Here is a 21,305-nt window from a genome sequence, read left to right on the forward strand (position 1 = left end):
AGGCTGTCCTTCCATGCCTGATGGAAAACCTCAAGTTTGGTTAAACGCCATCTGCGCTCATGCTTTCTACATAATTGTTTAAACGTACGTGTTTCATCTGTGAACCACGGAGTTGGCCATCTACGGCGAGTTTTCAGACGTAGCGGTGCCACAGAGTCGATGGCTTTTAATAATGTCGCATTGAATTCATTTGTAAGATTATCGATAGAGCCGCTGTATGCGGGAAACATGGCGGTTGCCGGCGACAGTAACTCAGACAGCGCAGTTGCAGTCATGGAGTTAAGATTACGACTGCTATAATGCCGATTGCTCTCTTGTCTTTGACAAGGAACTAAAATTTCAAATTTTATTAAGAAATGATCAGACAGAACAGTAGTGTATGGCAGTACTGCTATATTTGAGGTTGCTAGTCCCCGGGATAATACCAGATCTAAGGTATTTCCATTCTTATGCGTTGCTGCTTGTACAGCTTGCGTAAAACCACACGTATCGATTAAAGTTTGAAATGCCGAAGTCAGTGGTTCTGACGGTGAATTCATGTGGATGTTGAAATCACCCATGATAACTATATTATCTGCATTTGTCACTAGATCAGCCACAAATTCTGAAAATTCATCCAGGAAGCCAGAGTAAGCCCCGGGTGGGCGGTAAATAACAACAAGATAGAATGACGGTAACGCAGTGGATCGCACAATGAGAACTTCAAATGTTTTAAATACGTGAATTGAGCGAGGCCTAAATCTAAGCTCAGAATTTGAGATGAGGGCGACACCCCCACCCTTTTTTCGAGGACGTGCCACATGCGAGCTCACAAAATTTGGAGGCGAGGCCTCGTTAAGTGGCAGCAATTCATTAGGTTTTAACCAGGTCTCGCAAAGACCAAAAACGTTTAGATTATGTTCCGTGATAAGGTCATTAACGAGAACTGCTTTCGTATGAAGTGATCTAATATTCATAAAACCGAATTTAAGTGTAATCGGTTGATCAGGGTGCGTATCTATCGAAAGATTTTTAAACGGGATGCGAGTAAAATTGTGTTCTCTAGGCCTAATATCACCTCTCAAAAGTTTATTAGGGCGGTGGGATGAAACGACCGTGGGAATTTGATGATGAATATTTGTTACACATGTGAAGTTATCTAAAGCAGGCACCGTTTCATCAGCAAGACCGGTCGGGACGGAGTGATTGGATTTGTCTACTACCCCAGTAGAAAGTGTGTTTGTGTGTATTGCAGCACTATTTAAACTGTCGCGCTCTAGTCTACACGAGGAGCTATGTGTATGCTGAAAGTCTAGCCTAGCGCTAGTTAACTTTAACTTATCAGACTCCAAACCCATCCTCACAGGTGGTCTAATCACCTGTGCCCTGGCCTGCTCTAGAGTGACCTGTCATGAGAGGCTCAAACAGTAATCTATATTCCTAGAAAGAGTGAAGGCGCCTTCACGGTTAGGGTGAAGGCCGTCCTTCCTCAGCAGGTCGGGGCGGCCCCAGAAAGATGACCAGTTATCTATAAAATACAGTCCCTGCTTTTTACAGAACCCAGCCATCCATCGATTAAGGGAGACTAATCTACTAAACCTCTCATCAGTGCCTCTCCCAGGCAGGGGGCCAGAGACAAATACTCGATGCCGACTCATCTTTCTGGCAAGATCACAAGTCCTCGCTATGTTTTTCTTTGTGATCTCTGATTGTCTCATCCTAACATCATTGGAGCCGACATGTATCACTATGTCCGAGTAGCTAGTGTTGTTGGAACTACGCTGTTGACTAGGCCTATTGCGAGTCAGCTCCCTAAGATTAGCTTCTATGTCGGGTGCTCTGCCCCCAGGAATACACATTACCGTGGCTGGATTTTTAAGCGTAATGTTTCGGGTAATGGAGTCGCCTATGACCAAAGTGCGAGGGCCAGTAGACCGAGATGACTTTGGACGGCTATGCGTCTTACCTGGCTCATCGCGATCAGCAAGCCGCTTGGGGCTAATGCTAACCGGGCTAGCGGGCTGACTACAGCCCGCGTCTGTGTCCGCCGCAACTACTGTTATCGCACTATTCTGCTCTAACTGGCGGACACGTCCCTCTAGCAGAGACAACCTCTCTAAGAGAAGGGTGCAGTTGGTGCACGAAGCCGTACATACCTCTTGGTCCGCTGCCATACTTTGCGTCCGAAGAGCGACGATCTGTCAGAACAGCCCGGAAGTGTCGATCAAAGTTCGAGTCTTTTCCAAAAGTGACAACTACAGGGTGTGTCAGGGTTTTCCAGATTATCTTTATCGTATCATTGTGTTGCTTTGACTTTGACTGCGACCTGTAATAAATAATATTATTTATCCCTTATTTATCCCTATCGCTTATCCCTTCCTACACAAAGTTGTAAAACACCCCTTGCTATGTTTTGACTAGAGGTCAAGGGCTTCCTCTATTCAATCCACTCTTACACCCACCCTGTTTCTCTTAATTAAAATGCTCGTGCAGGAGCCGAGAGTCAGACTTCATTCGTACAACGGATGGACTCTCCACCTGCAGGTGTCCAAAAGAACTTACTTGTCTCCCGTGTGGTTCTTGCAAAATAAGTTGGAGCGAGCGCAACTCTAACAGGGTGCATTTTGTCACTAGCTGCCTACGGACAATGACGTCGCGCTCGCGGCTCATGGTTGACGGGCTGAGCAGCCGGGCAAGTCCGTCGTTTTCAGCGCACAGCGAGTGGCAAAGGCGCTGACAAAACGGGAGCTTTGAGCTGCTGAAAACGGCAAAACAAGTCTAAAGCGTGTTCAAACGCGTGCGCACAATGCTCCTGCTTGAAAGGTCGGAATTTAAGGGGCCAATTTTTTGGATGGCGGCCGCCGGCCAAGCTTTGGACGGAAAAGGTTTCCTGGCGACAGCGAGCGAGCGCGGCGCTGCCGTACGTGCACCGAGTCGCCTGCCTGAAGACCTTGGACAAGTCGTCGATGATGTGCCGCTGCTCCACAACTTGAAGGAACTCCATTTCACCGTCCTGCTGGCCGCAACCGCGGTCCAGGTCATTGAGCGAACTAGGCCTTCTCTGTGGAACACAAATGCAGTGGACTCTGTTGGCACGCCGCCGTTGTCCGCGTCGACTTACCAAGCTTGCCATCTCCTCGTTCTCCTGGGTGACAAAGCGCACTTTGTTTTCAAGGCGACACAGCACCAGCGAGAGTTCTTCATTCTTCCTGCTCAGGCGTTTGTTTTTGTACAGGAGTGGCAGAAACTGGCTTTCTGTTTCTCTCAGTCGCTTTAGCTGCAAGCATGAAGTGCGGGATGTGAAAGACGCACAACACGCGGGCCAGAACGTATCCATTCCTTTTGCATCGGTTTGAACGGAATCGTGGCTTTGGCTCCCAATAAAAGACATCTACCAGGCAACCGACTCGCCGCGCCGCTCAACTAATAAGCAAACGCAATGGGTGCCTCGCTGGATGGCGCGCATCAAACGTAGCGCAAACCTTCAAGCGTGCCGTCAATAAATTACCAGTTCATTGCGCTCTTCAGAAAGCAGGGCGTTTCGATCCTCCAGTTTCCTGATGACTGCGCTGAGCTCAGCGATTTTCAGATGAAACCGTCGCGTGTCCCGATCCTCCTGAGACTGAAAACGCCCCGCAACACACACACACAAGCACTCGTTCAAAGTTCAAAACTGTTTTTGTGCTACCTTCCTCCAGCAACGAACTAAGTCATGCGTACTGCAAGTGTGTGATGAGGTGGCTTACGCAATGAAGAGGATTGCTAGTAGCGGCGTTGACCCCACTTCCAGGGTAGTTTAGGCCCGCCCTTTGGGAATCCCTCAGGGCAGCGATCTGCTGCTCGGCAGCCTGAGTCTGCAGCTGAAGGCGGTGGACGTGGCCGGCCCCAGGGCTTCATCCAAAACACTAACCGCTCTGTCTTTCAGCTTGATCTCATCCGTCTGGATGTACAAACGGGGAGCGCTCAGGCAGGCGGGCAAACTCATTTGCCAGAATTGTGACAAAAACAAAGAGAGCAACCGGCCAATTTTTTTCTTGAATCGACTAGAACACCTTTGCTGTGACAAAAGCGAAGCGAGCAACCGGACATTTTCTTCTTGTGAAATAGAATAGAATAGAATGCCTTAGGTGTCATTGCACTGCAGGTATACAACGAAATTGGGAACATAGCCACGCACCGCGCATCTGATCAGTCCTACCAGTCGGCGGATCTCCCTCTCGCAGTCTCTCTTGGTTCGGCTCAGCTCCTCCCGATGCTGGTGATGAACCGATCGGAGCTCGGCCGCTCGGGACTGCCAGGCCTGCTGGGCCGCTGACAGGGCTTCTTCCGCGCTCCTGGTGGAGGCGACACCGCTCGGTCTCCCGACACCGCCGCGTCTCCTCCACCTCCGCCAGCAAAGCGCCCCCCCTCCTCACCTGAGCAGACATTGCGCCACACCGGGCCGTTGAGACCGCAACGGAGCGCCGCGACGCTTACTGGGGACAAGCTACACAATACGGTAGCGGCCGCATCGAAGCCCGACGTGGCGTGCGGATAGTCAGACACGGATAGAGCGGATCACCTTGTCCATGGAGCCGTCCCTCAGGCTGAGGACCAAGGCATTCAGTCGCTGGATCTCTCCATCTTTGATTTTGATCACTCTCATCAGCTCCATTTCATGCTGCCGCAGTAATGTCTCCCTGGTAATGGCTAACTCTTTCTGCTTCTCCTCATGGAGTTTGCTTTTGAGTTCCGTCATGGCGGCGGTGGCACGGTGGTGCTCCGCCCGCAGGTCCTGACTTCTCTCTCTCTCCAGACAGCTGACCTGACATGACTTAGACTTAGACTTAGACAAACTTTATTGTCATCTTGTCTGCACATGGTGCATACAAAACGAAATTCCGTTGCATACGTCTTACAACAAAGTAGTGATATTGCAGTTGAATAGAAGTAACATATCCTATGAAAATATATATATATACATATACTATATATATATATATATTAAAAATAAGTATAAAGTGCAGCAGTGATAATTATGCAATAGTGCAAGTAGGCAAAACAGTATTCAAGAGTGTGCAGAGGAATGCTAAACCATGTATTAAACTTCTATTTAAAGGGTTTATACAAGTTCAGTAAAGTTGGTAGTGCGAGATAGTGCAAGATAGAGGTCCGTAGTGTCATAAAGTTCTGTGAATGTGTGATGCAGAGTTCAGTTTAGAGCTCAACAGTTCTAGTGTTCAACAGTCTGATGACAGCAGGGAAAAAGCTGTTGCAGAACCTGGTGGACCTGCAGCGGATGCTGCAAACCTCTTCCCAGAGGGCAGCAGGGAGAACAGTCCATGGTGGGGGTGTGATGGGTCATTGATGATGTTACGGGCACGGGACATGCAGCGCTGAGATGAAATGTCCTGAATGGAGGGAAGAGGAGCCCCTATGATCCTCTCTGCTGTCCTCACCACTCTCCTCACGTTCTTCCAATCGGAGGCGGTGCAGCCTCCACACCACACAGAGAGACAGCTTGTCAGAATGCTCTCTATGGTGCTCCTGTAGAACGTCCTCATGATGGGTGGGGGCAGGTGGGCTCTCCTCATCCTCCGCAGGAAGTACAAGCGCTTCTGTGCCCTCTTGACCAGTGCCGTAGTGTTCATAGTCCAGGTGAGGTCTTCTGTGATGTGGACCCCCAGGAATTTGGTGGTGCTGACCACCTCCACAGCTGAGCTGTTGATGATCAGTGGAGCGTGGTGAGGCTGTTTTTTCCTGAAGTCGACGATGATCTCCTTCATCTTCTCCTCATTCAGGATCAGGCTGTTTTCTCTGCACCAGCCGCTCCACCTCCTCTCTGTAGTCCAGGTCGTTGTTGTCTCTGATGAGCCCCACCACCGTTGTGTCGTCTGCTGACTTCACGATGTGATTGGTGGTGAACCTGAGGACGCAGTCGTGTGTCATCAGGGTGCACAGCAGGGGGCTCAGGACGCAGCCCTGAAGGGAGCCTGTGCTGAGGGTGATGACATCAGAGGTGTTCTGTCCGACCCGGACTGACTGAGGTCTGTTGGTGAGGAAGTCTAGCAGCCAGTTGCGAAGGGGGGTGTTGAAGCCCAGGTGTTCCAATTTTCCTACCAGATGCTGTGGGATGATGGTGTTAAACGCTGAGCTGAAGTCCAGGAACAGCCTCCGCACATGGGTGTTCTTCTCCTCCAGGTGAGCCAGGCTCAGGTGAAGAACGGAGGAGATGGCGTCCTGAGTGGAGCGGTTTTGCCGGTCGGCAAACTGGAACGGGTCAAATAATAGGGGGAGTCTGGAAACGATGTGACCTTTAAGCAGCCTTTCGAAGCACTTCATCATAACCGGAGTCAGTGCAACAGGCCGGTAATCATTAAATGAGGTGATTTGAGGTTTCTTCGGCACCGGAATGATGGAGGCAGTCTTAAAGCACGCCGGCACTGTGGCTTGGCCCAGCGAGGTGTTAAAAATGTCTGTGATGACCCCAGCCAGATGACTTGCACATTCCCTGAACACACGCCCAGGAATGTTGTCGGGGCCAGGGGCCTTACAGGGGTTGACTCTCCTCAGGGTTTTCAACACATCGGCGGAGTCAAGGCAGAGTACCTCCTCTTCCTGATGGGGGACAGTTTTAACTGCTGGAGTGCCGTTTAGTGCCTCGAACCTCCCAAAGAAGTTATTTAGACCATTTAGAAAGTCAGCATCAACTACACCCACCCAGAGTTGTAGTCTGTAATCGCCCGTATGCCTTGCCACATACTCCTGATGTTTTTGACGTCGTGGAAACGATCCTGAAATTTTCGACTGCGGTCTCGCTTCGCTATCCTGATGGCACGGTTCAAGTTGGCTCTCGCTGTCCTCAGTGTCTCCTTGTCGCCAGACTTGAAGGCAGAGTTCCGCGCTCGTAGCGTTTGACGTACCTCCTCAGTCATCCAGGGTCGTTGGTTGCCCCGGGTGATGATATTCTTAGTGGTGCTGACGTCCTCGGTGCATTTGTTGATGTAGGCTGACACAGTCATGGCACACGCATGTCTAATCTACATCGGGAAAACTGGGAGGGAGGGAGGCAGACAGGGAGGCAGGCAGGGAGGCAGGCAGGGAGGCAGGCAGTGTCTGTCTGTTGAGGTTTTCACCTTGTTCTTCTCCTGCTGAAGTTCTAACTGGACGTCCATCAGTTTGGTTCTCAGCTCGTCATTGGCGGCCTGAAGGGCGTCCGTTCGCTCCGCCTTGGCCCGCCCTGCCGGAGCTCGTTTGGACATCTCTTACTCGAGTCTCGCCCGGTCGTCAGTCAGAGATCACAACATTTGTGCCTGGAGAGCACAAACGCAGCGCTGTTTTCCACTGGCTTCGAACTCAACTTCAATCGGTACCGTAACTTACAACATCATAAACATAGAACTAGCTTGACTTATTCATTGAATAAATGCATTTGGTTCTTCAAAACTGCATCACGCAACATAGCGTGACCGAGACGGCCGTTATCCACCTGCGTGAAGTTATTTGGTGAAATGAATGAGATGTTTAAGACACCATCGTTCTGTCTCTATGTAGATGAAGGGAAATAATCGATTGCTGAAGGTCCAAAGGTGTTGTGATAAACAAATAAACATATTAGTGATTAGTGACATATTTGTGATAAACATATTAGGCAGGATAATCACATATGTTAACGTGACTGCCCACACTGTATTTATTTATGGTTATTTGTTAAATCGAGTACTGTTAGACATGAAATAGGAAGTGTTTAACATAAATGGAAGACGAAAGGGGTACTCACCATTGTAGCTCCTGCTGGTCAATGATACGAGCCTCTTCTTGCAGTGGAAAACATACAGCCAACAAACACCGTGGAACCTAAAGGAATGAAATTAAACATTAACATTTCGCCTCGACCAATTTTCACACGTACAACGCAACGCGGCTACACTTCTGCTATTACAAACGTAAATCTCCTTAAACACAATGAGTGTTACTTACCGTGTACGCTCTAGACGGTCCAGTTGCAAGCAGAAAATAAAGATATTTCTGTTGATAATCGTCGCTGCTCAGTGGCTCACGGCCATCGCGCCAACAGATTTGAATCGGAGGTTCGGGCAATTACGTCATATCCGCGGCACATGACTGCGACGTAATACCCGCTTATCTGAAACGGCAGTTAAAAGTAGAGTTACATCAAGTTTTCTTGGAACCTAAACGAATGAAAGAAAACTATCATTTGGCCACAACCAACATTCACAGATACAACACAACGTGCGGGGTTGAGGTTAAAGATTGAGTGAAGGGCCCTCGTTTTAAACTACTGTTTTGAAAAGGAGTGGGAACAAGTAAGACGTATTTAATTTATTTAATGGGAAGTAGTAAGACTTATTAAATTTATTTAATCTACTTTTCTTCCCAGGCAAAAAGGAAAGAAGTCGTTTAAATTATGATTTTGTTTAAATACTAGGCATAGACACAAAATCTACGGCACAAAATGGGCAGACTTTACTTGTTTGAAGAGGACTGGTTACAAGACAGACTTTTCTGATTTATTTAATGGGAAGAGGACTTATTTAGTTTATTTAATCTATTTTTGTTCCCTGGCAAAATTGGATTTGCTGAAATTGTATTTTGCCAAATCTCGATTTGAGACCTGATAGGAAGTATTAAACGCTTAGTTAAATCAATACAAGTTGGTAATAAGAGCGAGTAATGTTGGTTGAACCGATGAATGAAGGTTGAAAGCAATTTAAATTATGACTTTGTATAAATACTAGATATTAACAGAACATCTACTGCGCAAAATGGGCAGAGTTTACTTGTTTGAGAAGGAGTGGCTTATTCAAAACTAAGATTTATGTAATCTGTTTGTTCCCAGGCAAAATTGGATGTGATGCAATTCCAAATTTCACCACATGATGGTGCCCAATTTTGACTTCATAGGACATATTAAACACTTAGCTTGTTATTATGTTCAAGGTAATCAGATTTGTTTATCATTCTAATGGCCTCTTCAAAACTATTCTGGATTACTACTTTGGATCTATTCTACATTACTTGGCAACAACATACTCTGTAACAGATTAGGCAGTATAATCACATATGTTAACTTGAGAGTGCCCACACTCAATCTACTTATCGTGATGTGTTAAATCAATTACTGTTAGACATTATTTGTCTGATAATCTACCAAATCTTTGAATTGAAGAATTTGTGATTTAATTAATAGCTTGTTCAGGGTAATCAGACTTGTATATAATTCTAATGGCCTTCTTTTGAAAACTATTCTGAATTACAACTTTGGATCTTATATTACTTTGCAACAATCTACTCGGTGACAGATTAGGCAGTATAATCACATATGTTAACTTCAGTGCCCACACTGTATTTATTTATGGTTATTTGTTAAATCAAGTACTGTTAGACATGAAATAGGAAGTGTTTAACATAAATGTTATGGCTACTCACCATTGTAGCTCGCTCCTGGTCAATGATATGAGCCTCTTCTTGCAGTGGAAAACTTGCAGCCAACAAACACCGTGGAACCTAAAGGAATGAAATTAAACATTAACATTTCGCCCGGACCAACATTCACACGTACAACGCAACGCGGCTACACTTCTGCTATTACAAACGTAAATCTCCTTAAACACAACGAGTGTTACTTACCGTGTACGCTCTAGGCAAAATTGGATGTGATGCAATTCCAAATCTATCTGAAACGGCAGTTAAAAGTAGAGTTACATCAAGTTTTCTTTTTTAATCAACACAATCATTTACAACCGTTGACCAGAAAGAATCGTCGAAATTCGACGTCCCCCACAAACGCCACGCTCACTCGCTTTTCAGGGCAACAAAAGTACTTCTTTTTAAAAACGATGAGTTGTACTTACCGTGTACGCTCTGGACGGTCCAGTTGCAAGCAGAAAATAAAAATATTTCTCTTGTTAGTCGTATGTTACCATCCGCTGTGTCTTTGTCAACATCGCCGCCATTTTCCTACTTCCTGCTGCGAGCCACGCCCACGGATTTAAATTTGGGCGGAAGCTCTTTCCATTGGCGTCGTTTTCGCGTATAGCAAATCCGATTGGTTGGGAAGGGGGCACGGTTATGCAGCCGAGGGGTCCTGTGATCGGTGGGATGTAAAGTAGGCGTCGACGTCACGTCCGCGTCACGTGACCACGACGTGGCAGACGTCATATAGCAACCGCTGTTTTGTTTAGTAGACTTACAGTTGTTATGCATTGACATAATGGCGCACACACCAAATAGATTTAAATAAATTAAATAATTCTTCTGCCCACTCTCTTTTAAACAAGTTAACTCTCCCCGCGGATTTGAATTCCGGCGAAAGTTACGCCCATCGACGTCACGTATGTCACGTGACCACGACGTGGCAGATGTCATATAGCAACCGCTGTTTTGTTTAGTAGATTTACAGTTGTTATGCATTGGCATAATGGTGTGCACTCAAAATAGATTTAAATAAATTAAATATTTCTTCTGCCTACTCCCTTTTAAACAAGTTAACTCTGCCCACGTCCATTGACGTCTTGTCTGCGTCACGTGACCACGACGTAGCGACGTCATATAGTAACCGCTGTTTTGACCAGTAGACTTAGTTATTATGCGTCGACATAATGGCGCACTGGTTAGCATGGCCACCTCTTAAGCATGATGATGCGGGTTCGACGCCTGATCAATGTTAGCATGGAGTGAGCTGAAGTGCATGGCGCTGAAGATTTGAATCTTTGAAATGCGCTGAGGTCTGACATATCAGGCAGAATGGTTTGCCATCACGTTCAACAAAAAATAGAAACTTTCCCACTCTGATTAAAACGTCCTGTGTTCATCTACGTATTTTCGTTTTGCTGTGCATCTTTTCCCTGCCATTTCGAGAGCCCAATTGACACTCATAGTTTAAAGAAATGTGTTTGCCCATCCTACTTTGTGGAATTTCACCACATGCGCTTTTGACCAAAATACCAAATTGAACTCAAGTGAAGCCAACACGCACAACCCCCCCCCCCCCCACACACACACACACACACACACAAATGTTGATATGAACATAAAAGAGCCGCATGCGGTTCGGGAGTTGCGGCTTGGCCAAACCTGTACTATACAACTTTATTTGTATAAAATTTTCACAACAGCTGTCACACAAACAAAGCGGGAAAAACCGAAGACGTGCGTGTTCCGCCCACGCTGGATTTATTTGCACCTTTGAAAAGACACCGTATTGCCGCAGATGTGGCAAAGAGTACTTTTGGGCATCTGAGACGGAAGGATGTCCAAAGCATCACGTCACCTGCTCTGGTAGGCATGGTGGTGGGACGTTGAGGTCAACCGCTTTGGGGTTGGCTGAATCTTTGATCGCAGGATGCCACACACTTGAAGACAGAAGCAGAAAAGCAGAGCTAAATGCAAAATGTACTCACCGGTGACTCCAATTTTTTTCCCCCCTGAAGAAACAGCTGGACGGGTGGCCCCGGCTGGCCAGTGGGACTCTTGTTATTCTGACCCTTTTTAGTGCGCGTTTGGGGCAACAACCGTTTTTTGTGGCGCTCTCTTCTGGTTCAAAAGTGCCCTGCATGTGAATTTGCTTTTCCTGCCTTCTGATTGGATGAGCGCCGGTGTGACGCGGTGCCTCTGTCACCGTGGCGGGGGGTATACGTTGGCATCGGAGCGTCTGCCAACGTCTGAGACCGGCTGGCAGTGTATCGGAGGTGTCGAGTGCGGTGCCGCTGGAGCTCACTCACCAGCTGGTGTTAGGGCCACAGAATGAAGGCCAAGGAGAAGAATAGAAAGAGAAACAGAAACTTCTCCTCCAATTGTTTGATTTGTCTCTTCTGAGCTTCGATGAATTCTTTCAGCTCTTTGTTCCTCTAGGACGGACAAATGGAAAGTGGCATTCAAAAGCCAGTAAGCGTGCAAGTAAGTGCCGGGCTGGCTTTGGGCCCTTACCTGTTGCGCGCTGTGCAGCAGATCCATTCTCTCTTGGAGGATGCAAGCGTCGCGCTCCCTCAACTCGCACATCAGGGCTCGCTTCCATTGGTCCACGGCGCTCCTAAGCTCTTCTCTCTGATCCGCCGTCAGCACGTCATTCACGCCAGCGTGGCTGGCTTTTTCGCCGTCCGTGGCGGGGCAGTCCCGCTGCGGTAGCGCCTCGTACAACATGGCCTCCAGCTCCAGGATCCTCTGGGCCGCAATCCTCGTCCATCAGTGGTCCGGCGGGAGATTTGAGGGCGGCTTACCTTATGAGCCTGGTCCATGGAACACTTCCTGAAGTCCAACTCTTCATCCAGGTAGCCCTTCTGCTTGCAGAACATATCCTAGCACAGCTCAAGGTCAGAATTGTTGGGGCACATTGCCGGAGTTCCCCTTGGCTGATGTCGCGTGTCTGTCTACCTTCTCACTTTCAATGTCCAACATCTTCTGTTGAAGTGCTGACTTGGTCACTTTGATGTATTCTAACCACTGAGGAAAGGCTGCTGTCACATAAGCAGAATGCGAGAGCGTGCGTGGACGTGCGCGTTACCTTCTCGGCTAGGGTGAGAAGGGTCCTGGCGTGAATCACGACCACCTGCTCCTCGTTGGTGAGATTCTGCAAGAGCCCAAAGGCACAGCGTCAACAAGCTTCTTTCAGCGCAAAGCCTTCCAAAAGTCACATTTGAGCCGCCGAGTCTCGTGGAGTGCGAACATAAGGAGTTCGACATACACTTACGGCGTTATAGCCCAGGATGTCCAGCTTCTTCATCAGATCACTGATGACGATGTCCGGGGGAAAGGCGCAAGGAGCAATGTAAGGTATTCTGGGACCTCGGGTTAAGGTTAGGGTTGCGAGGGACGCCTTACCTACGCTCACGCCCTCGGCCTCGCAGTAGATCTGCAAAGGGCTGAGGCCGTCTGGGAAACGGACTTGCAGAAACTTCAAGACGGGGGAGCGCCACTCCCTCTCCTGAAAGGCAGAGGCATGCATCCGTCCGTCCGTCCGTCCGTCCGTCCGTACATCTCTGGCCTCAACACGCTTGTGCGAGTCTTCCCACCTCCAGCTCCAGGATGCGGAACTCAAGCAGTTCGTTTTGGTCTCGGATATCCTGGATGTGCTCTTTCAGACGCGCTTCTTCCGCCTCCATCCGCCTGACCTGAAAGGACAGTCAGACCTCATCTGCGGGGCTTCCCGACAGGTGTGACGCCAAGCGACTCCGCCCAGCGCCTTTCTTTCCGTCACCTTTTCGGCCAACTGCTGATTGCTCTGACGCAGCAGCTGCTTCTCCTCCACCCACTTGACATTCTAGAAGAGACAAACGCGTGGACAGCTTTGGAATGTTGTGTCATTTTCATCCACAAATTCTTTGGTTGACTGGAAAATGACATTTGCTTTTCTCCGCATTTTCCCAGCCACGTTCGGGGGGGGGGTTGGTCCAGTAATGCCAGACGGATGAGTGACTGAAGAATGTAGCTATTTTGTCTGAGAAAAAGGTGTGCTCATTGATGAGCTTACCTGTCCTTGTTGCTTCAGCGCTGACTCCAGATCTGCTACTCTGCTTTGATAGTGACCCATTTCTACCATCAGCTTTTCTCTGGTCTGAAAGGAGGAGGGAGGCTCCTCCTCCTCCTTTCAGACCAGAGAGCACCCGAGGCTGGGTGAGAACGGGGAGGCTGCGACCCGGCCGGGGGTTGCGGGAAGGGGCGCCACCTTGATCTCCTTCTCGGCGTCGTAGTCCCCTTCGCTGGTCTGGGCTAGCAGAGCGTAGGCTCGTTGCAGCGCTTGATATTCTTGCGTCAGCTGGCGGTAGCGAAGCCCCGCCTCTTCATGCACACACCAATGCAACACAGCACTAGTACCAGAATCAGTCAGACCGGCGACAAAGCACCCGCGACGCAAAGACGAGTCCGATTCCAGGCTGAAGAGGAATGTTTGGTGCCAATACGCTGGCAGAAATGGCGGGCTACCTCTTCGGGTTCCGTGTCGGGGGTTCTGTCGGTGTGAAAAGACAAGGACGATCCGTCCGAGTCCACCAACACGTCTTCGTCGTAGCCGTAAAATGTTTCGATGACCTGCGGGCGCGGAAGCAAACATCTCTCTGAACAAACTGAAGCGACACCTCACGATGAATCGACGAGAGGAACGATAGCGAGAAAAAGGCCATTTCATCTTGCGCAACACCAAGCAGCCGCAAACAAACAGACTCACCTTGCAGGACCTCACGCTTTGTTCCTCCTCAGAGATTCTCGACGTCGGTATCGTAGCAGCAAATCTCTCTCCTGTCGACACAAATAATCCGCCTTTGAGATTCTTTGGATGCAAAGGGAACGAACGGCTCCGGCGCAGAAACAAACGCGACTCACAATGACATTTCTGACATGAGCTCCTGTCTCCAGAGCCTGAAAAACACGTCACCGGCGATGATTGGAGGGACGCTCGTCTTCAAGTCAAGTCAAGTCAAGTTTATTTGTATAGCCCTAAATCACAAACAGTCTCAAAGGGCTTCACATAGCCAAAAATTGACAATTATTCTCAAAGCATCCCCTGATCATAAGCTCCCAAAAGGGCAAGGAAAAACTCAAAAAACCCCTGCCAGGGGAAAATGAGAAACCTTGAGAAGGGACCACAGATGGAAGGATCCCCCTTTCAGGATCACCAGGTTATAATGGATGCAGAGAGTGCAAAAGTAATACATAATATGAAAATCAATGAAAAAATGGATGTCGGAGGTGCCCTCGGTTGTCCTGGCCGTGTCTTCAAGGGGGTTGAGCTGCAGTTCCTTCATCTTGAATTGGTCCCCGAGAATCCAGCTAGCCGCGATCAGCTTTTGAGCCACCTAACCCCCTCCCCAGCCGGGGAGGGGGTGGGCAGAGAGAACAAAACAAACTCCGGCCAAATCGGCCATCACAAGTTAGTTAAAGGCCATCTCATAGAAATGTGTCTTTAAACGTGTCTTAAATGTTTCTACTGAGGTAGTAGTTCTAATATCCATTGGTAGGGCATTCCAAAGCTCTGGAGCCCGAATAGAGAATGCTCTAGACCCTGCAGACATTTTCTTGGCCCTAGGTATAACTAAAAGACTAGCGTTTTGCGAACGAAGGTTACGAGACGGAACATAAGGAACGACTAGGTCGACGAGATATGAAGGCGCTAAGCCATGCAGTGATTTATAGGTTAGTAGAAGAACCTTGAAGTCACATCTTAAATGGACCGGGAGCCAATGTAATTTGGCTAATATTGGGGTAATGTGATCAAATTTTCTTGACCGTGAGAGCATCCTCGCAGCGGCATTTTGCACTAACTGTAGACTTTTGATACTGGACTTAGGAAGACCAGAGAATAATACATTACAGTAGTCCAGGCGCGACGTAACGAACGCATGTATAATGGTTTCCGCATCCCCGGTCGAGAGGATAGGACGAATCTTAGCAATATTACGAAGGTGAAAAAACGCAATCCTGGTTATATTCTTAATGTGTTTTTGAAAGGAGAGCGTTTGGTCAAATATTACCCCGAGATTAGTTACCGTATCACTCTGAGTGATAGTCCGGTTATCTATAGTTATAGTGGTTTCCTTAAATAAGTGTTGATAACGAGTAGGACCAATTATCAACATCTCAGTTTTATCTGGGTTAAGACGAAGGAAGTTGAGAGACATCCATTGCTTGATCTCCGCAAGGCACGCCTCGAGATTACAACAGTCCCGTGGATCTGTCATCGATAACGGCATATATAATTGGGTGTCATCCGCGTAGCATTGAAAGCTAATATTATATTTACGTATTATGTCCCCAAGCGGAATCATATAAATATTAAATAAAATCGGTCCGAGTACCGATCCCTGTGGAACACCACACGTAACATTATAAAGCTCAGAGGACGTATTACCATGGACCACTCGGTGCGTCCTGTCTGATAGATAGGAATTGAACCAGCTGAGTGCTGACCCTGAGATACCAACACAACTTTTAAGACGCCCTAATAAAATATCAAAGTCTACAGTGTCAAAGGCAGCACTAAGATCGAGTAGTAACAATACAGACGACGTATTTGAATCCATAGCTATGAGGAGATCATTAGTCACTTTAGCAAGTGCTGTCTCTGTAGAATGATTAGCTCTAAAACCAGACTGAAAGGAGTCATATCGATTATTAGCGACCATGTAATCAATAAGCTGCTGCGCTACTACTTTTTCGAGAAGTTTTGCTATGAATGGGAGGTTTGAAACTGGCCTATAATTACTGAGACAGTCCGGGTCAAGATTTGCTCGCTTAAGTAGTGGTTTAATAATAGCGGTTTTAAAGGCTATTGGCACTATCCCAGAGGAAACAGACAGATTGATTATATTTAAGACGGACGGTCCTAAAATTGGAAATAATTCTTTAAGTAGTTTGGCTGGAAGCGGGTCGAGTAAACATGTTGTTTGTTTAGCCGTACTAACCAATTTTGTAAGCATTTCAAGGGACACGCTTTCAAAATTTGAGAGGGTTATTGCATGATCCCCAGCGCTAGTAACCGGCGGAGCGATTGGCATGGTATTCTTGATCTCGTCCCTAATGGACTCAATCTTTTGAGCAAAAAATTTCATAAACTCGTCAGCTGAGTGGAAGGAGCTATCAGGGGTCGGCTGGCGCAGAGTTAGCTTTGCCACTGTATCAAATAGGTATTTAGGATTGTTTTTATTAAGATTAATGACTTGCGAAAAATAACGAGTTTTTGCTAAAATTAGCGCATCTTTATATTTCAGGAGGCTGTCCTTCCATGCCTGATGGAAAACCTCAAGTTTGGTTAAACGCCATCTGCGCTCATGCTTTCTACATAATTGTTTAAACGTACGTGTTTCATCTGTGAACCACGGAGTTGGCCATCTACGGCGAGTTTTCAGACGTAGCGGTGCCACAGAGTCGATGGCTTTTAATAATGTCGCATTGAATTCATTTGTAAGATTATCGATAGAGCCGCTGTATGCGGGAAACATGGCGGTTGCCGGCGACAGTAACTCAGACAGCGCAGTTGCAGTCATGGAGTTAAGATTACGACTGCTATAATGCCGATTGCTCTCTTGTCTTTGACAAGGAACTAAAATTTCAAATTTTATTAAGAAATGATCAGACAGAACAGTAGTGTATGGCAGTACTGCTATATTTGAGGTTGCTAGTCCCCGGGATAATACCAGATCTAAGGTATTTCCATTCTTATGCGTTGCTGCTTGTACAGCTTGCGTAAAACCACACGTATCGATTAAAGTTTGAAATGCCGAAGTCAGTGGTTCTGACGGTGAATTCATGTGGATGTTGAAATCACCCATGATAACTATATTATCTGCATTTGTCACTAGATCAGCCACAAATTCTGAAAATTCATCCAGGAAGCCAGAGTAAGCCCCGGGTGGGCGGTAAATAACAACAAGATAGAATGACGGTAACGCAGTGGATCGCACAATGAGAACTTCAAATGTTTTAAATACGTGAATTGAGCGAGGCCTAAATCTAAGCTCAGAATTTGAGATGAGGGCGACACCCCCACCCTTTTTTCGAGGACGTGCCACATGCGAGCTCACAAAATTTGGAGGCGAGGCCTCGTTAAGTGGCAGCAATTCATTAGGTTTTAACCAGGTCTCGCAAAGACCAAAAACGTTTAGATTATGTTCCGTGATAAGGTCATTAACGAGAACTGCTTTCGTATGAAGTGATCTAATATTCATAAAACCGAATTTAAGTGTAATCGGTTGATCAGGGTGCGTATCTATCGAAAGATTTTTAAACGGGATGCGAGTAAAATTGTGTTCTCTAGGCCTAATATCACCTCTCAAAAGTTTATTAGGGCGGTGGGATGAAACGACCGTGGGAATTTGATGATGAATATTTGTTACACATGTGAAGTTATCTAAAGCAGGCACCGTTTCATCAGCAAGACCGGTCGGGACGGAGTGATTGGATTTGTCTACTACCCCAGTAGAAAGTGTGTTTGTGTGTATTGCAGCACTATTTAAACTGTCGCGCTCTAGTCTACACGAGGAGCTATGTGTATGCTGAAAGTCTAGCCTAGCGCTAGTTAACTTTAACTTATCAGACTCCAAACCCATCCTCACAGGTGGTCTAATCACCTGTGCCCTGGCCTGCTCTAGAGTGACCTGTCATGAGAGGCTCAAACAGTAATCTATATTCCTAGAAAGAGTGAAGGCGCCTTCACGGTTAGGGTGAAGGCCGTCCTTCCTCAGCAGGTCGGGGCGGCCCCAGAAAGATGACCAGTTATCTATAAAATACAGTCCCTGCTTTTTACAGAACCCAGCCATCCATCGATTAAGGGAGACTAATCTACTAAACCTCTCATCAGTGCCTCTCCCAGGCAGGGGGCCAGAGACAAATACTCGATGCCGACTCATCTTTCTGGCAAGATCACAAGTCCTCGCTATGTTTTTCTTTGTGATCTCTGATTGTCTCATCCTAACATCATTGGAGCCGACATGTATCACTATGTCCGAGTAGCTAGTGTTGTTGGAACTACGCTGTTGACTAGGCCTATTGCGAGTCAGCTCCCTAAGATTAGCTTCTATGTCGGGTGCTCTGCCCCCAGGAATACACATTACCGTGGCTGGATTTTTAAGCGTAATGTTTCGGGTAATGGAGTCGCCTATGACCAAAGTGCGAGGGCCAGTAGACCGAGATGACTTTGGACGGCTATGCGTCTTACCTGGCTCATCGCGATCAGCAAGCCGCTTGGGGCTAATGCTAACCGGGCTAGCGGGCTGACTACAGCCCGCGTCTGTGTCCGCCGCAACTACTGTTATCGCACTATTCTGCTCTAACTGGCGGACACGTCCCTCTAGCAGAGACAACCTCTCTAAGAGAAGGGTGCAGTTGGTGCACGAAGCCGTACATACCTCTTGGTCCGCTGCCATACTTTGCGTCCGAAGAGCGACGATCTGTCAGAACAGCCCGGAAGTGTCGATCAAAGTTCGAGTCTTTTCCAAAAGTGACAACTACAGGGTGTGTCAGGGTTTTCCAGATTATCTTTATCGTATCATTGTGTTGCTTTGACTTTGACTGCGACCTGTAATAAATAATATTATTTATCCCTTATTTATCCCTATCGCTTATCCCTTCCTACACAAAGTTGTAAAACACCCCTTGCTATGTTTTGACTAGAGGTCAAGGGCTTCCTCTATTCAATCCACTCTTACACCCACCCTGTTTCTCTTAATTAAAATGCTCGTGCAGGAGCCGAGAGTCAGACTTCATTCGTACAACGGATGGACTCTCCACCTGCAGGTGTCCAAAAGAACTTACTTGTCTCCCGTGTGGTTCTTGCAAAATAAGTTGGAGCGAGCGCAACTCTAACAGGGTGCATTTTGTCACTAGCTGCCTACGGACAATGACGTCGCGCTCGCGGCTCATGGTTGACGGGCTGAGCAGCCGGGCAAGTCCGTCGTTTTCAGCGCACAGCGAGTGGCAAAGGCGCTGACAAAACGGGAGCTTTGAGCTGCTGAAAACGGCAAAACAAGTCTAAAGCGTGTTCAAACGCGTGCGCACAATGCTCCTGCTTGAAAGGTCGGAATTTAAGGGGCCAATTTTTTGGATGGCGGCCGCCGGCCAAGCTTTGGACGGAAAAGGTTTCCTGGCGACAGCGAGCGAGCGCGGCGCTGCCGTACGTGCACCGAGTCGCCTGCCTGAAGACCTTGGACAAGTCGTCGATGATGTGCCGCTGCTCCACAACTTGAAGGAACTCCATTTCACCGTCCTGCTGGCCGCAACCGCGGTCCAGGTCATTGAGCGAACTAGGCCTTCTCTGTGGAACACAAATGCAGTGGACTCTGTTGGCACGCCGCCGTTGTCCGCGTCGACTTACCAAGCTTGCCATCTCCTCGTTCTCCTGGGTGACAAAGCGCACTTTGTTTTCAAGGCGACACAGCACCAGCGAGAGTTCTTCATTCTTCCTGCTCAGGCGTTTGTTTTTGTACAGGAGTGGCAGAAACTGGCTTTCTGTTTCTCTCAGTCGCTTTAGCTGCAAGCATGAAGTGCGGGATGTGAAAGACGCACAACACGCGGGCCAGAACGTATCCATTCCTTTTGCATCGGTTTGAACGGAATCGTGGCTTTGGCTCCCAATAAAAGACATCTACCAGGCAACCGACTCGCCGCGCCGCTCAACTAATAAGCAAACGCAATGGGTGCCTCGCTGGATGGCGCGCATCAAACGTAGCGCAAACCTTCAAGCGTGCCGTCAATAAATTACCAGTTCATTGCGCTCTTCAGAAAGCAGGGCGTTTCGATCCTCCAGTTTCCTGATGACTGCGCTGAGCTCAGCGATTTTCAGATGAAACCGTCGCGTGTCCCGATCCTCCTGAGACTGAAAACGCCCCGCAACACACACACACAAGCACTCGTTCAAAGTTCAAAACTGTTTTTGTGCTACCTTCCTCCAGCAACGAACTAAGTCATGCGTACTGCAAGTGTGTGATGAGGTGGCTTACGCAATGAAGAGGATTGCTAGTAGCGGCGTTGACCCCACTTCCAGGGTAGTTTAGGCCCGCCCTTTGGGAATCCCTCAGGGCAGCGATCTGCTGCTCGGCAGCCTGAGTCTGCAGCTGAAGGCGGTGGACGTGGCCGGCCCCAGGGCTTCATCCAAAACACTAACCGCTCTGTCTTTCAGCTTGATCTCATCCGTCTGGATGTACAAACGGGGAGCGCTCAGGCAGGCGGGCAAACTCATTTGCCAGAATTGTGACAAAAACAAAGAGAGCAACCGGCCAATTTTTTTCTTGAATCGACTAGAACACCTTTGCTGTGACAAAAGCGAAGCGAGCAACCGGACATTTTCTTCTTGTGAAATAGAATAGAATAGAATGCCTTAGGTGTCATTGCACTGCAGGTATACAACGAAATTGGGAACATAGCCACGCACCGCGCATCTGATCAGTCCTACCAGTCGGCGGATCTCCCTCTCGCAGTCTCTCTTGGTTCGGCTCAGCTCCTCCCGATGCTGGTGATGAACCGATCGGAGCTCGGCCGCTCGGGACTGCCAGGCCTGCTGGGCCGCTGACAGGGCTTCTTCCGCGCTCCTGGTGGAGGCGACACCGCTCGGTCTCCCGACACCGCCGCGTCTCCTCCACCTCCGCCAGCAAAGCGCCCCCCCTCCTCACCTGAGCAGACATTGCGCCACACCGGGCCGTTGAGACCGCAACGGAGCGCCGCGACGCTTACTGGGGACAAGCTACACAATACGGTAGCGGCCGCATCGAAGCCCGACGTGGCGTGCGGATAGTCAGACACGGATAGAGCGGATCACCTTGTCCATGGAGCCGTCCCTCAGGCTGAGGACCAAGGCATTCAGTCGCTGGATCTCTCCATCTTTGATTTTGATCACTCTCATC

General features: G+C 48.2%; 1 protein-coding gene and 2 long non-coding RNA genes across 3 annotated transcripts; all 3 read right to left on the minus strand.

The window, feature by feature from the left end:
- Positions 1 to 3,484: 3,484 nt before the first annotated feature.
- LOC148377507 (uncharacterized) lies at positions 3,485 to 4,625 on the minus strand. The gene is made up of 4 exons (XR_015856661.1): positions 4,541 to 4,625; positions 4,178 to 4,394; positions 3,726 to 3,919; positions 3,485 to 3,601 (listed from the first exon to the last, which is right to left on the minus strand). It is a non-coding gene; the product is annotated as an uncharacterized LOC148377507 (long non-coding RNA).
- Positions 4,626 to 11,188: 6,563 nt separating this feature from the next.
- On the minus strand, positions 11,189 to 16,955 carry LOC148377508 (janus kinase and microtubule-interacting protein 3-like). Its single transcript, XM_088368220.1, has 14 exons — positions 16,950 to 16,955; positions 14,141 to 14,242; positions 13,900 to 14,004; positions 13,643 to 13,753; positions 13,448 to 13,561; positions 13,175 to 13,237; positions 12,990 to 13,088; positions 12,668 to 12,901; positions 12,482 to 12,547; positions 12,352 to 12,420; positions 12,198 to 12,275; positions 11,908 to 12,139; positions 11,703 to 11,828; positions 11,189 to 11,333 (listed from the first exon to the last, which is right to left on the minus strand). Exons 1-12 carry the CDS (start codon positions 16,953 to 16,955, stop codon positions 12,044 to 12,046), a joined length of 1,143 nt encoding a protein of 380 aa, XP_088224346.1. The 3' UTR covers positions 11,189 to 11,333; positions 11,703 to 11,828; positions 11,908 to 12,043.
- A 3,209-nt stretch (positions 16,956 to 20,164) lies between these two features.
- LOC148377509 (uncharacterized) lies at positions 20,165 to 21,305 on the minus strand. The gene is made up of 4 exons (XR_015856660.1): positions 21,221 to 21,305; positions 20,858 to 21,074; positions 20,406 to 20,599; positions 20,165 to 20,281 (listed from the first exon to the last, which is right to left on the minus strand). It is a non-coding gene; the product is annotated as an uncharacterized LOC148377509 (long non-coding RNA).

This window comes from Syngnathus floridae, unplaced genomic scaffold (assembly GCF_059516105.1).
Source record: "Syngnathus floridae isolate MCC-2025c unplaced genomic scaffold, RoL_Sflo_1.0 HiC_scaffold_142, whole genome shotgun sequence".
NCBI lineage: Eukaryota > Metazoa > Chordata > Actinopteri > Syngnathiformes > Syngnathidae > Syngnathus > Syngnathus floridae.

Coding starts and splice junctions, on each gene's coding strand:
- LOC148377508 (XM_088368220.1), bottom strand. Junction 13,238..13,447: donor CGCTGAAGCAACAAGGACAG/GTAAGCTCATCA, acceptor TGTCTCTTCTAG/AATGTCAAGTGGGTGGAGGA. Junction 12,140..12,197: donor CCATGGACCAGGCTCATAAG/GTAAGCCGCCCT, acceptor TGCGGCCCAGAG/GATCCTGGAGCTGGAGGCCA.